Source organism: Cervus elaphus, chromosome 7 (assembly GCF_910594005.1).
Source record: "Cervus elaphus chromosome 7, mCerEla1.1, whole genome shotgun sequence".
NCBI lineage: Eukaryota > Metazoa > Chordata > Mammalia > Artiodactyla > Cervidae > Cervus > Cervus elaphus.
Genome location: NC_057821.1, coordinates 40,348,563 through 40,363,789, shown reverse-complemented (window position 1 = coordinate 40,363,789; position 15,227 = coordinate 40,348,563). Strand labels below are relative to the sequence as shown.

Sequence of the window (15,227 nt, the reverse complement as noted above, 5' to 3'; positions counted from 1 at the left end):
TCTTGTCCTGGTGTCCTTCAGGGCCAATTGTCCTCAACAGCCAAACTGTCTGCTCCCCAAGGAAATCATGATGCCTTGAAAATAGAATCTGTGTCTCATCCATATGTGTAGCCCCAGGAACTCTGCTCAAGACACATACAATTATCATAAGTCCGAATGAAGAGGAAGGAATGAGTTCATGTATTGGAAGTGAGAAAACTGAGACCTACCCAGAGTCACACAGGCTGTCAATGAAGGGATTGGGTCTCAAATTAAGATTCTCTGATGCCAAAAATTCTTTTTCCACTATGTCAAGTTACGAGTCTTAGCCTCTCATTGTCAGAGATTCCAACTTAGAGAAGTATTTATGCTCCTAGACTGAACAGGGATGGTTCTGGAGAGTGATGCCACAGTGTGGAGCGGGCAAATGGGCTGCGGAGGTCATTTCTCTATGTGGTTTGTTTATGAAGTCCTTCTGTATCCCACTCTGGATTTGGTGGACATGACAGGAAGTACTTCAAGGAAGGTTATCTCTGATGTGTAGAATGAGGGATGACCTCTTAGAGGGTTGGGATTGGAAGATTGGGTGCAGCAGAGCCTGAAGGGGCCCTGGGAAAAGTGGAAATGGCAGGACTGTGGTATAGAAGGGCTGGGGGCTGTGTTTGGGAAGGGGTGAGTTGTCTCGCTGATGGACTCTTAGAAACCTGGTGAGGTGTAGAGGAAGGGTGAGGGCCTTTTGAAAATCAAGCTGAAGTTTGCTGGTTTGCTTTTTTCTCTGCAGTGGAATATTGTTAGAGGCTTTATAGGAATCCGTTGGCTAATCAGGATCATAAGTATTTTGTCCAGTTCTGTGAAAAATTTAAAGTGTTCTTTTATGCATGTAGCTTTCTGATCTCTCCTCTTCTGATTCCACTGTTTCAGAGCTCAGAGACTCTTGGAACTTCTTTGCAGTAAAAAGAAAACAGTGGCTTTGGGACCTCCCTGGTGGTCCAGTGGCTAAGACTCCCACTCCCAATGCAGGGGACCCAGGTTCAAACCCTGGTTTGAAACTAGATCCCACATGCTTCAACTGAAAGACCCCACGTGCTGCAACTAAGGCCCAGTGCAGCCAGATAAAAAATATAAATACATATTTAAAAAATAATAAAAATGGTGACTTTTTTGCTGTTTGGTGAGAAACTGGCTCCAGACGGTCCCTTTGGAGACTAAGGGAAAGATGAAGGCAGGTACCTTGACAATGTGAGTGTGTCTCATGGTGGAACAACTCCCTGACTTGACTGAGCAGTGTCTGCTTGCAGCCTCCTACCACTACGGCTGGCAGGATGTATTTTAATCGCTCTTGATTTTCTAGGTGTGAGTATTTTCATAGCAGATAGTGGGGACTATCTTGATTAATGATACAGCATATTCAATGAGCCAGTCAATGAACAGATGAATAATACCATGGTTTGTTTCTTCCATACATACCATTACCCTAATTAGTAATAGTGAACCACAGGATCACTTCACCCAGTGATTGGTAGTTTACAGAGGAAAGAACAAAGATAATTGTCTCAATAGTCTCAATAAAGAGAAACCACAGTCTAGGAAAGTCTGGTGTGATGATAGTTAACCAAATATTTTTGAATTTGGGTGGATTTGTAGAGAAAGTAGTCCATTGTGACTTTATATTGTTTGCAGAGAGCTCACATAAAAGCCAACTGCCCAGCCTTACCATAAGAAAAAGTTTGAAAGTCTTCAATATCCTGTCACTTCAAGTCTATTTTCTATTTAATCTTAGGCTCATAATCTTTAAAATCCCTTGGATCTGGGTTTCTCGTACAGAGGAGAAACTCCACACCATTATTTCTGCATCTTTGGCGTAGTGAGATGTTTAAACCAGCAACCCAGAAGACTTGGCTCTTTTATTAACCTGAAAATGTTACCAAAGGAGTATTTATTTGTTTTATGAACTTGCTGTGGGAAATTTATAAAACTGTATAGACAATGTGGAGTTTTTTAAAAATTTGAAGACCTAAAGAAAAAGAGCTATGGAGAGACTTGCCCAGTGGTCCAGTGGTTAAGACTCTCCCTTCCAATGCAGGGGGCATGGATTTGGTCCCTGGTCAGCGAATTAAGGTCCCGCATTCCACAGGGTGCAACCAAAAATTAAAAAGCAAACAAAACAACAACAGCAAAAAGAACTATGGAAAACCCAAAGGGTTCACGTTGGAGGGAGCAGGTGTGCTCTTTCATGTCACGGGAGGAAGCCACTGTAGGTCTCCGTAGGAAAAACTAATCTTGTGTCTCCTTTTAAATGGAAATATCTTGTGCGAAAATCTGGCTTTCCGCCTGATCTAGGATTATGCCAGTGAGTGCGCAGGCGAGGGAAAGGCAGTGAGGGGTAGCCAATTAATTAGTCAATCAAAAAATATTTATAGAATTCTCCATGCACCCAGCAGCATGCAGACTCAGTGGGAGATACAAAGAAAGTGAGATACGACCTCAGTCCATGGGAAGCTTGTACTGGTTTCCTTTTGAGGCAGGGTATACCTGTGTTAGCAGAAAAGATGGCACGAGGCAGCATTTGCATTCGGCAGTCTGTCTCGTAGATACCAAGTGTTTAATACAGACAAATAGACTGTTATTCTGGGCTTATCACTACTTCCTCTGTGCCATGGGATGTCAATGTTCAAGGTAGCTACGAAAGCTGCTTTTCATAACTGGTTGGACTGAGTAGCTAGGAACTTAGCAGACCCCCTGCCACCAAACATAAGATGGTTTAATTGAGAAAATAGGAAAGATGAAAGAGGGTTTTTTTCCCAAAAAAATAGTTCCACAGAGATTGTGCTTATGTCCTCAGAGGACTAACTGAAAGCAAAAGTCATATAAAAATGTTTGGGGTGGGGGGAAACTTTGTGACTACAAAATTACTAATTACACAGCAAAATTTTTGTTTTTATAAGTAACCATTACACATAGACTTGAGAAAACGTCTTTTAGAAATGTTGAAGGAATAAGTATATGGACAGAGGAAAGTGAAATGTTGAAAAAAATATTGATAAAGGTGTATTGACCTGAAGTTTTCAGCTAGTCATTTCCATTGTTTAGATCTTCTAGATGATTGCTCAGTGTTTCAAGTTCACGACAGCTTAATGTAGCAATATGTAGGCTAACTATTCTCATGAGAGCAAGGTGAGATGGGAGATTTTCATGACAGTAGTTGACATGTCTGTCACTGACCTTGTGCCAGACTTTTTATGTTTTGGCATGCTGGTTTATAGCAATCCTATGTACAGGTGGTAACTAAAGTAAAATTAAGCTCTTTTCCTAAAGTCCTCCAGCTAATAACTCCAAAGCCAGACCCCCTCTATACTACCCCAGTTAAAGATGAGCAAAACAACTGAGACTTTATAAAAAGGTTAAAAAGTATAGGGAGCTCTCCCATTCTGGAAACCACTATGAAAAAAGGATAGGAATACTGTTTCTCCTAGTGTTTTAAGTGTAGTCATTGTACTATTGGCATAACATTGGACACTGGACATAAAATTGGACTCTGTGTGTGTGTGTGTGTGTGTGTGTGTTTGTGTTAAGTCGCTTTAGTCATGTTGGACTCTTTGCGACCCTATGGACCGTAGCCCACTAGGCTCCTCTGTCCATGGGATTCTCCAGGCATAAATACTGGAGTGGGTTGCCATTCCCTCATCCAGGAGACCTTCCCAACCCAGGGATCAAAACTGTCTCTTCCATCTCCCTGCACTGGCAGGTGGGTTCTTTACCACTAGCACCATCTGGGAAGACCTAAAGTTAGATAATATTAGGAACGAAATATCTGCAATTTAACAATTGGTTTTATAAGATGACCAATGAGGAGAAAAATAGTATTTTTAAACAATAATAGCTTTCCCTGGGGGCTCAGTGGTAAAGAATCCACCTGTCAGTGCAGGACACACAAATTCAGTCCCTGGTCTGGGAAGATCCCACATGCCTCAGAGCAACTAAACCTGTGCACCACAGCTATTGAGCCTGTGCTCCAGAGCGCGGGAGCCACAACTAGTGACCCATGTGTCCTGGAGCCCGTGCTCTGCAACGAGAGTAGCTACCGCAATGGGAAGCTCGAAAACTGCAACTGTCCGGTAGCCCCTGCTCGCCACAACTAGACAAAAGACCACACAGCAGCGAAGACCCAGCACATCTAAAAATAAACAAATAAGTAAAGAAAAACAATGACAGCTACCTTTCCTCCTAGGAAACTGTCTCCGGAACACCTTATTATTCCAAGACAGTATATGAGAAAAGACTGATTAGCTGTATTCTTACTGAGGTGCATGAAGTTTTTGTAAATGTGTGCAGTTGATGTAAGAGAAGTTTGAATTGTTTAAATATTTAGAATGCCAACTTCTTTATTTGAAAACAAATAGACTTGTTTTATTAACTCACCCAGAGACAAACTATATGCATTGTTCCTTCTCCAATCTTTTCTACACTCCTGAAAATCACTGATAAGAAAATATTTGGGGAAAAAAATGTTTGATCAACAACAGAGCACATCATCATGAAAATTCAAAACACTGGGGATAAAGAGAAGATCCCATAAACTTCCTCAAGAAAGGAAAACACAGATTACATCCAAAGGAAGAAGGATCAGAATGGCTTTGGACATCTCAGCAGCTGTCTAGGAAGCTAGAAGAGAATGGAGTGAAAACTTTAAAATTGCAAGGAAAATTTCCAGCCTAGAATTCTACACTCTACCAAGCCAGCAGTCACATGTGAGGGCAAAATATAGATATTATCGGACTGGTAAGGTCTCAAAAAAATTGCCCTTTCATGTACATGTTTTCGAGGGTAATACTCTTCCCAGTTAAGAAAGTATCTCAAGAAAGAGGAAGATGTAAAATCCAAGAAGCAGGTGATGCTGCACTGGAGGGGGAGCAGGGAGAGTGAGGGCAGAGGCAGACCCCAGTGACAGGTGTGTGGCAGGCCTGCAGGGCAGTCTTGCAGGTGGAGTGATTCTCCCGAAGAGATGCCTCTGAAAAGAAAAAGCGAGGACAATTCCGAGTGTGTTTGGCCCTATGGAAAGGAGACTTATTCAACTCCGGGAAAAGCTTGGAGATGAGTGATTAAGTATAAAGAAAACTGAGAAGCTGAACATCGTGGCTGTAGGAAAACAAGTTGTGCAAAAAATGGAACACGATCTTAGCATAACTCATGACTCAGCTGTGAATAGTCATAATTGTTTTAACACTGATGACGAGTCACAGAAAAATTGTGATATCATGCTGTTGGGAGGATGGGACAAGAGGAAATGTGCGTGGATGTGCTGGTGGAGATTAAGCAAGAGAAAAGTAAACCCTCATGTTTCTGGAGGGAACTCAGGGATAATGCCTAAAACTGAAGAAAATAAACAAGATGTAGAGATAGAACCATGCTACTTAGAGATAAGGAGGTAATTGCTAAAAGAGACAGCTGAAATAATTGAACATGGTTGACTCTTAAGGCAAAGAATGGAAGAAGGCATTCAGGGGACTGTTATGGTTTTTGTGATAAGCCTTGTAGAACTATTGACTCTTTACATTCTGTGCATTCTTTGATAAAAAGTAAAAAACTTTTTAAAAAGTAAGGGGTAATTCAGATAAGAAAAAATGATAAGGATGAGTTACCATTCCCATTATAAAGAAACTTAAAATACTTAAAAATTAATACAAAATAAGAAATTAAGATTCATCTCAAGTATAATTTCCTAAACATTCAAAAGAGACAGTCATGAAATTCCATGTTCCTCTCCCTTTTTTTTCCTACCCATCCTCACTCTCTGGTCAAATGTTTGTGCTGCTTCTCTGTAAGCTGTAGGTTATAGGGGAACTTCAACTTAGAGTTGGCTTCTACTTGAATAGAATGACTAGAAAATGTGGAGGCCAAGTTTGAGCTGTATTGTCTAAGCTAGTCTCTGGGTTGTCCTGTGTATCTAGTTTCTCTTTGCTTCTCCTCAGATTCTTAGAATATCTTAAGGTCAGCCATTCTGCCCTGTCCCCCTCCTCTGCTGGCTTCCTGATCCAGGCTCATCTGTCTGTCCACCTGGTCCTGACACATTCCTTTCTCTGACCTTGCTGCCTACATTCGCTTTGACCATCCTCTCCGCTTCCTCAGCCTAATTCTTAGTTCCTGGCTCTCCACCTCCTCATCTGAACGTGGCTAAATCCACTTTGGAGAACCAAGGCGAATGGAACTGCCTGGGAGGAATGTGGAGAATCTGTAGCTCTGTCCTTTCTTCATTCTTGAGAGCCCAGCTGCCAGCTGAGGGCAGCATGTGGGGGAAGTGTGTGTGTGTGTGTGTGTGTGTGTGTGTGTGTGTGTGTGTGTGGTGTGGCATGGGGCAGTGAGGGGGTGGGGGGGAGTGAGGAGGAGAAGAGAGCACAGCCGTCTTGGACTCCGTCATTTGCCCTGGGAATGCTCATGTGTATTTTTGATATCCTGGTGTCGTCTTTCTTTTATTTGTTCTGCATGTCTCTTAGATACCGCTCTAAAATTTAAAACCCAGAGGCATCTTTCCAGCTTCCTTGCATGAGCAGTGTTTTGACCTCTTAAGAGGCCGTGGCCAGACTTCAGCTCCTGGTGATCTTACATGAAGTGACATCTGATTCGCTTTTAGACTGCATTCCACACCAATCTGCCCGGCCCTGCAGTTTATGGGCTCACTCCTGTTGTCTTTCAACATATGGAGTACTGTGAGATAGCGTGAGTTTGAATCTTGTCAGGGAGGCTGATTAAGCCACCGTCAGGGACAGCAATCCTATGTGTGAAATGTCCCAGGCCTTCCCAAACAGCTCTGGGAGCGACTGGGGGTGGTTGGTGCTTCCCCGTTGAGGGGCAGAGAGACCTTGCTAACAAAGCAAACACATTGTTTTTGTATCACGGGCTAGGTCCATGGTGGTAACATTTGGCACGTTGAGTAACAGGGAACATAGATAACTGTGAACAGATGGGCAACTATTAAAAGATCCAGGGGCTTTTATCATTTCTCAGTTGGCCTTCACCCACCTACAGGATACCCAGTTCCCTTGTTAGATTACGTAAAGAGCTCAAATAAATTTCTTCTCCCTCCTCTTTTTTTTTTTTTTTTCAATTGCGATGGAAGCAAAAGCTCTGACGTTGAAGAAAAGAATAGATGAGAAACTTCTAATTTTGAATCCCCTTGGGATTAGATGCTGATTTCAGCTGCACACAGAACACTGCCCCATATTTTGAAAGAGTAGCTGCTGGCAGTTTCAGAGGAGATGACTTTCCAAAATAGACAGTGAACTCCCCTTTCCGTATCTGGTGACCATCTGACATTTGGGACACAGACTTACAGAGCCATCCACGTGTTTCGATACGTATAACCTCGCTGTTAAAAATTGGCAGTGGCGTGTTATTATTATGCTTACGCTCAGAACTAATGGAATACAAAATACAAAAGAGAATGCCTTACCTGGTTCCCAGAAGCGGTGGAAAATATTTACACATCTTAGAGCAATAAAATTTCTCCACACTCTGGGGAAGTGTTGTCTCTGGTGTATGAGCATGCTAGTCTTCTTTGGCTCAAAATGATGCTTGGAAAGTTCATAAGAGTAGAAGTGGGACTTCCCTGGTAGTCCAGTGATTAAGACTTTGCCTTCCAATGCAGGGAGTGTGGGTTTAATCTCCGGAAGCTAAGATCCCACATGCCTCATGGCCAAAAACCCAAAACATGAAACAGAAGCAATATTGTAACAGCCTCAATAAAGACTTAAAAAGAAAGAGTGAGAAGTCCAGATACTGATTAAGATGAGACATGCCCCTCTGTCTGGGGCAGCAGCCTGATTTTGCCCAAAACAGTCATAGGTTGTTATGGTCAGTTATGGTACATATACCTGAATCTGATGAACCTGGCCAAATTAGATTGGGTTCATCAGAGGTGGCCTTAATAACATTACATTCCAGGGCCAGTAATTTTAAAGTATATCCTGTGTGGGCCTCCTCGTGGTTCAGTGGGGAAGAATCTGCCTGCCAGTGTAAGAGACCCAGGTTGGATTCCTGGGTCAGGAAGATCCCCTGGAGACGGAATGGCTACCCACTCCAGTATTCTTGCCTGGGAGCTTCCATAGACAGAGGAGCCTGGACGGGCTACAGTCCATGGGGTCGCAAAGACTCAGACACGACTGAGCGACTGAGGACGCACACGACTCAGCGACTGAGGACGCACACGCATGTACACTAAGTGTAGCTATCGAAGATCTGTTTGGAAGCAGGAAGGGTAGATTTGCAGCCCACTTTTATTCTCAGTCCCTTAGCTTCGAAACCAATTTATCCCAGCCAGGAGTGCTGGGTAGCTAAAGATCCATGTGTCCAAAAACAACCCCAACAAAATCTAAATTTTTTTCTAAAAATAACCAGCGGAAAATAGAAATAACCATTTTTATTATTTTATTTATTTATTCATGTATTTTTTATTGTTATTTTTGGCTCTGCTGGGTCTTCGTTGCTGTGCATGGGCTTTTTCTAGCTGCAGCGTGTAGACTTAGTTGCCCCGTGGTATGTGGAATCCTCCTGGAACAAATATTGAACCTGTGTCCCCTGCACTGGCAGGGAGACTCCCAATCACTGGACCACCAGGGATGTTCTCTCATTCTTATTATTTTAAACTAAAACCTACACTATTAAAAAATTTAATTTAAAACAATTCATCTACAAAAACACTGAAACTGATGATAATAAGTAGAAGACAGTTAGCTCTTAAAGGGAATGGCATCTGTTGCCAAATGATACAGTTTGATAAATGCATACTTCTTCTGTGCTGGGCTCTTTGGTTTAAGATAATTGAGTAAGCAAGAGTTATCACTGGGTTTAGTGTCCCCTGTAGAACTACACTTTAACAGAATTATTGGAAATAGATAAAACATGTTGACACCATTTAGCAGGAACGTTGGTAATGTTAATTATGACATATATGTTCATGGGCTTTTTTCTTCTTATTTTTAAAATTATGGATGTATGATAGCACATTTATAGGAGACTTGGAAAATATAGAACACGGTTACATACAGTTCCTATATATTTCAATTATTTTTTGAGTAGATAAATTGAGATTTTTAGTTGGAGTTTGAATATTAAACTCTCAAAAATTAACAGAACAAATTCACAGAAAAGTAGAAGGATATAGTAGACCTGAAAAGCACCATGAACCAATTCAACATAATTAAGATTTATACAATTTTCACACAATAGTAGGATATAAATTCTATTCAAGTCCCCATAAACTGTAAACTAGGAGACACTGGAACACATCTGGGGACATAAAAACAAGACACAAAATTTTCATGGTCTGAAGGTATTGAAATCATACAGAGTCTGTTCTCTTATCACTATGAAATTATGTTAGAAATCAATATCAAAAGATATTTGAAAATAACCCACATATTTTCAAGTGCAGTGGTTCACAGGCTTTTAAGTAAATGTTATATATCAATTTATCGTAGAATAAAGAAGCATACATGGAGACACATGATAACGGTATAAAGAGAGTAAATATTTGTGTATTGCAATATGATTCTTATAAACATCTCTTGGAGAAGGAAATGGATACCCACTCCAGTATTTTTGCCTGGAGAATTCCATGGACAGAGGAGCCTGGCAGTCTACAGTCTATGGGGTCGCAAGAGTCAGACACAACTAAGTGACTAAGCACACACACACAGTATTCTCAGAGCTTCTTTTGGGAGCCAAGGTGGGTATTTTTCAGTGGGTCAAATATTATATAGTCAGTGGTTATAAATTGTTATTTGAAAAGCATTTTGGGGCAGCATTATTAAGTTTGCTGGTAAGGAGCAATGAAAAGTCTGAGTCTAAAAAAAAAAAAAGAAAAGTCTGAGTCTGACCTGACGCTGACATACTCCACTCACAGTGTTCCAGCATACTCTCTTACATACTCTTTGAATTTGCTCTATGCAAAAATCTCAACTGGATTTTGCAGTGTTTTTGTTTTTGAAATTGGGGTTTATTGTTAATTACATACAATTCAGAAAATACCTGGTAATGGCAGGAGAAAAATATCTATGGTCGCATCACCCATGTTGAACACTGGTGTTTCTATGTATAATCTTCTCTTATAAAATTTCTTTTCTACATTGTAGGGGTTTTCTATTTATATGTATTTTTTATATTCTGATTTTTTTTCAGAGTAGTAACTCAAATATTTTTCCTGTATTATTGCATACTCTGTAAATACCAATTGTAATAGCAAAATAAATAAATAAATAAATAAACATCCCTGAATTAAATAGAAAATAAAATAATCTCAATATAATTAGTTTTTATTCTGCTGTGAGTTTTATGTTTTTTTGAATTTCATCTATTTCCCTGACATGTAAAAATACTCTCTAAGTAATTAAAGCCATAGCCATTCCGAATAATTTTTATTTTCCTTCTTGCTGCTGTTAAGTTTAATGGTGTCAGCTTGCTAATCCTCCCTGATGCTCACATGGCTTCCATTTGTGCCTGCATTTTCCTAGGATGGCAGAAATGCAGGGGCTCATGGAAAGACTGGAGCGGGCTGTCGGCCGACTGGAGCTGTTGTCTGCAGGGTCGCACAGGCCTCCTGGGGACTGCGGGGAAGTTAACGGTGTCAACGGAGGTAGGACTACACAGTTGTCATTACTGGTCTCTTTGTGGGTCACTTAACTTTGTTCCCATCATTGGGTTCTCATGGAACATTTCTGTGAACTTCTTTCTCTGTGACCATGACATTAACCAGATGCAAGTGATCCCCAAAAAAGAGAAAAAGAAAGTCTCAATCCACAGTCCACAAAAATTACCTCTATCTGTGCCTGTTAACAGCACAATCCATGAGCTGAATGTCATTATTCTTTCATTTCAGTGTTTATACTGCTCTTCCACATTCAGTGACTAAATATATTATCTAAGTCATTATCAAAAAGAAGCTAATGTTCTCAATTAGACTGTAAATTGGAAGAAATTATCATTCTGTACCTTTTAATTTTAAAGAGAACAAGTCATTAAGTATAAGAACTGCAGTTTTGAAGGAAGAGAATCTGATGTGAAACCAAGTATTTCAAGGTAGCATGATCACATCACATTGCTTTACATTTACCGTTCCTCACCAAATATGTTTTTAAAATTATATGCTAATGCCACACATTTTTAAAAAGTTAAAAAAAGAGTTTAAAAAATTATGTGATCAAACATGTAAAAAGTTAACATACTATGCATGGCCAACTCTGTTATCTATAGTAATTTTTCCAACTTCTTTTTGTCTAAGGTTGCAGATTTAGCAAATAAGAATACAAGATACCCAGTTAAACTTGCATTTCAGACAAACTGCCTTTTTTTTGGTAGAAGTGTGTTCTGAATACTGCATGGGATATACTGCATGATACATACGTCCTCTAAAAATTTATTCAGTGTTTATTTGAAATTCAAATTTAAATGGACAATCTGTATTTAATCTGGCAACTCTATTCTTGTCTCACACCCATTTCCTCCTTATCTGACCCATTTTGAATTTTGTCAGTCTTTTGGGGCTTGAGAAAAGCCTTGGGGAAGAGGGGGCTTCAAAAAAAAAAAGCTTTCACTGGGCAAGATCCACATTGGTGCTTCTAGAATTTCAGGCGTATTTGGAGCTGTGCCTTGCATTACATGCCCTGGGACAGAAATGACTGTGTGAACGCAAATGCACAGGCTGGGTTTTTTCCCCCTCCCTACCCCTCAAACATAATGAAAATTAAAATGCTTTGAATGAATTGAAAGGGGATGTTGTTTAAAGGAAGGCTGCCAGGGGCCTGTAAGTTTTTTCCGCATCAAATGAGACACATCTATGATTTCATTTTAAGCTTCTTTTTGTTAACTATACAGTTGGTATATGAGATTCAATAGACTTTATTTGTAAGGAAATATTTTCACGTTCTCTTCAGTAACTTTGTTTCCTTATGCCTTTGGCATCAGGTGATCAAAAGGCATTTCTGAGATTGCTGCCCACAAATATAAAGCCTGTGAATACATAAAATAAACTCCAACTCCCAGGAGGCTGTGTAGTGTTGCTGAGTTAAGGAAAAAAGAAACTCCAATAATTCAAACCTCACTTACACAAAGAGGTACTAGACTGCTCTTTTCACTTTCTTCATAGAAAAAGAATTTCCTGGGAAAATTAATAAGCTAAGCAAATTTGGAAGGCATATACTTAAATTAAATTACTTAAATATTTAAACACAGTTTCTAGTATAACAAGTCATTCCAAACTGATTATTAAAGTTCTCTTAAAAAACTTAGCCAGCAATTTACTATCCTGTTGATAGTGTGAAATGAAGACAGGTACTTAGTTAGTAGGATAATTAGTAAAAGGTCTGAATGATGTCCATCCTTAAAATCTTGTCTTATCTTAAAACAACATCACTTCCACTTCTTCTGAATTAGTCAGCTTTGGTAATTTTCTAAATTTTATTTTTAACAGATCCTTAAGGACAATCTTTTCACCTTAAATGTAAACACCATCATTACAATGATGTTATAACTAAAGTTAATTTTTTTAATTTAAAAAGAAATGTGTAGAAGGAGCCAGTTCATTACAGATCCATAGTATGCACAGATCAAAGAACTGCCCTAAGAGACTGGTGTTATGTTGTGTTTTATGATGTGTTTTTTGCTCACTTTGACAATCAGGTAAGTTAGGCTCAATACTTGAAGAAATATTTTCATTCCTGCCAATTGACAAGTACTGTGGTAGATGCAGGGGAATCTAAGATGAATTATACATAGTCCTAAATCTTCCAAAATCTTTGGTCTCGATGCATTACTATTCTGGGCCTCAAATGCTTTGATTAAGAGATGCTCAAAGGATGCAGACTGGGGAGAAAGACAGGTCATTAAAGGCTGCCCGGAGGAGGTGTGGGCAGAGCTGAGTGATGGAAGGAAATTGAAAAATATTCCCTTTTATCATTGTCCCTTCTGCTATGTAGAGGCCTCCATCACATTTTAAAACCTTTTCCCACTTTAAACACTAGGCAGAGACCCCTCAGACCTCTTCCACGGCAATAAATAGGTTTATCTGTTTCCAAATGGATCCATAAGGAATCTTTGGGTTTGCACCTCTTTTATGTTATAGAAGTTGGTACATACTGCATTTTAAACTTAGGATGATAACTCAGCTTCAATACCCTGCTTAGAAGTGAGACTTAGAAGTAGGTGCAGGGAACTCTGAACAACTGTTTCCATCACTCTCTGGGACTGTGGAAAGGGCAACTGGGAAACAGGGAGAGGAAAGGAAGTTTATCCTATGCATTTATGAGCTTGGATATTTCTGTCCAGTATAAGAATGGGACTCCTAAGTTTGACTTTGAATCTTAATAGGCTGTACTGCTAAATTTGTCAGTATTATCTTTCTCAATATTAGAGATGCAGTCAGAGACTTAGACAAAAGTTTCTTTAGTGAAAAGTCAGGGAAAGAAATACAGAGCACCTCGGGTTGGGCCATTGCCACTTTAGCTTAAGAGTAATTTAGCAGATCAGAATTCACTGTGGATTAGCGCACCGGTCATTTTTACACCTACCCTCAATGTCGCTCTTCCCCTGGGAAGTGAAGGGGGAAGTAAATAAATGTGTGAAATCAACTGTCTTCCTACTTTGCCCAGAGTTCATTATTACCTTTTAATTGTCCTGAATAATCTTGGTAACTATTTGCAAGGTCATTATAGAACTTGGACAGGTCGGGTGTAGAAGTAAGTACACTGTTACTTATGGCAAAGCAGTTCCAGCTTTCACTAAATTACCAGGGAATAACACAATGTTCTTTTCTAAAGGTGTGGCACCCTCTGTGGAGGCCTTCGACAAGCTGATGAACAGCATGGTGGCTGAGTTTTTAAAGAAAAGTAGGATCCTGGCCGGTGACGTGGAGACCCATGTGAGTACTTTCTTCTGTTGTATTCTGTGGAAAGATTGACTGCTATTAAAATATTTTTAAAATAATGGTTATAACCAGGGCTGGCGAAGGATGGAGGGATTGAGACCCTTGTGTGCTGCTGGTGGGAATGTAAAAGGTGCGGCCCATATGGAAACGAATACGGCAGTCCTGCAGAACATTAAAAACAGAATTATCATATGATCCAGCCATTTTACTTCTGGATATAGACCCCCAAATAATTGAAAGCAGTATCTCAAAGAGATATTTATATACCCATGTTCATAGCAGCATTATTCGCAGTAGCCAAAACGTGGAAGCAACCCAAGTTTCTGTTGACAGATGACGGGATAAACAAAATGTGGTCTGTGCATACAATGGAATATTATTCTTTCGTAAAAGGAAATTCTCACACAATGAAAACCTGGATGAACCTTGAGGATGTTATGCTAAGTAAAATAAGCCAGGTAATAAAAAGGTACTGTACTGGGGAATTCTGGTGGTCCAGTGGTTAGGAATTGGCACTTTCACTGGTTGGGGAACTATGATCCCACAAGCCATGCAACATGGCCGGAAAAAGAAGAAAAGTTACTTAGAATTTCATTTATATGAGGTATTTAGAGTAGTCATACTCATAGAAACAAAAAGTAGAATGGTGGTTGCCAGGGGCTGGAGGGAAGGATAAAAACAGGAACTTGTTTAATAGGTATTGTTTTACTTTTGCAATGCAGACTAAACTCCAGAAGAAATTCTGGCAGTCTGATGCATAACAATGTGGATATACTTAACGCTACTGAACTGTATACTTTAGAAATGGTTAATGTGATACATTTTGCATTATGTATATTTTACCACAATTTTTTTTTTTAAACTGCAGCCTGAGGAAAAACAGAGTTGTAGAATTTGATAATCTCTGGATTGGTAGAGACTTTTAATGATATCTAGGCTAGCCTCCCAGTTTAGACACTTTCTATACATTTTAAAAATCTTTAGCATTTTCCCTGAGGCTAGACATTGTTTGCGTCCTTTTAATGAAAGTAAAAGCCAAACCAATTAACAACCTAGAAGAAAAAAAATTTTATTCAAGTTCTTTTTATTCATTTGCCTTTGTTTCTTGCAGAGGATTGAATTCAAAATCCATCCGCTTATAGATTTCTCAGCAAAAGAGCATCCCAGCAAAACCATTTTCAGTATAGACTCACAGAAAATCTGATTCTTGAATAAAGTTGTGGTTTGCAGTTTAAAGAAAAAAAACTTTTTGCTCCTTCTTCAATTAGACGTTACACGCAACACTCAACACCAGTCTTCCAGGGGATCTGGCAACTCAGATTATTCCCTTGGTTCC

At 39.7% G+C, this 15,227-nt stretch overlaps 1 protein-coding gene across 1 annotated transcript in view; it reads left to right on the top strand.

Moving 5' to 3' along the window:
- Window positions 1–15,227, top strand: part of CAP2 (cyclase associated actin cytoskeleton regulatory protein 2) — a 127,764-nt gene that overhangs the window by 11,465 nt on the left and 101,072 nt on the right. Inside the window, exons 2-3 of the mRNA XM_043908463.1 lie at window positions 10,485–10,606; window positions 13,785–13,885. Coding sequence (XP_043764398.1) covers window positions 10,486–10,606; window positions 13,785–13,885 — 222 coding nt within the window. The 5' untranslated portion in view covers window position 10,485. The remainder of the gene's footprint in view (window positions 1–10,484; window positions 10,607–13,784; window positions 13,886–15,227) is intronic.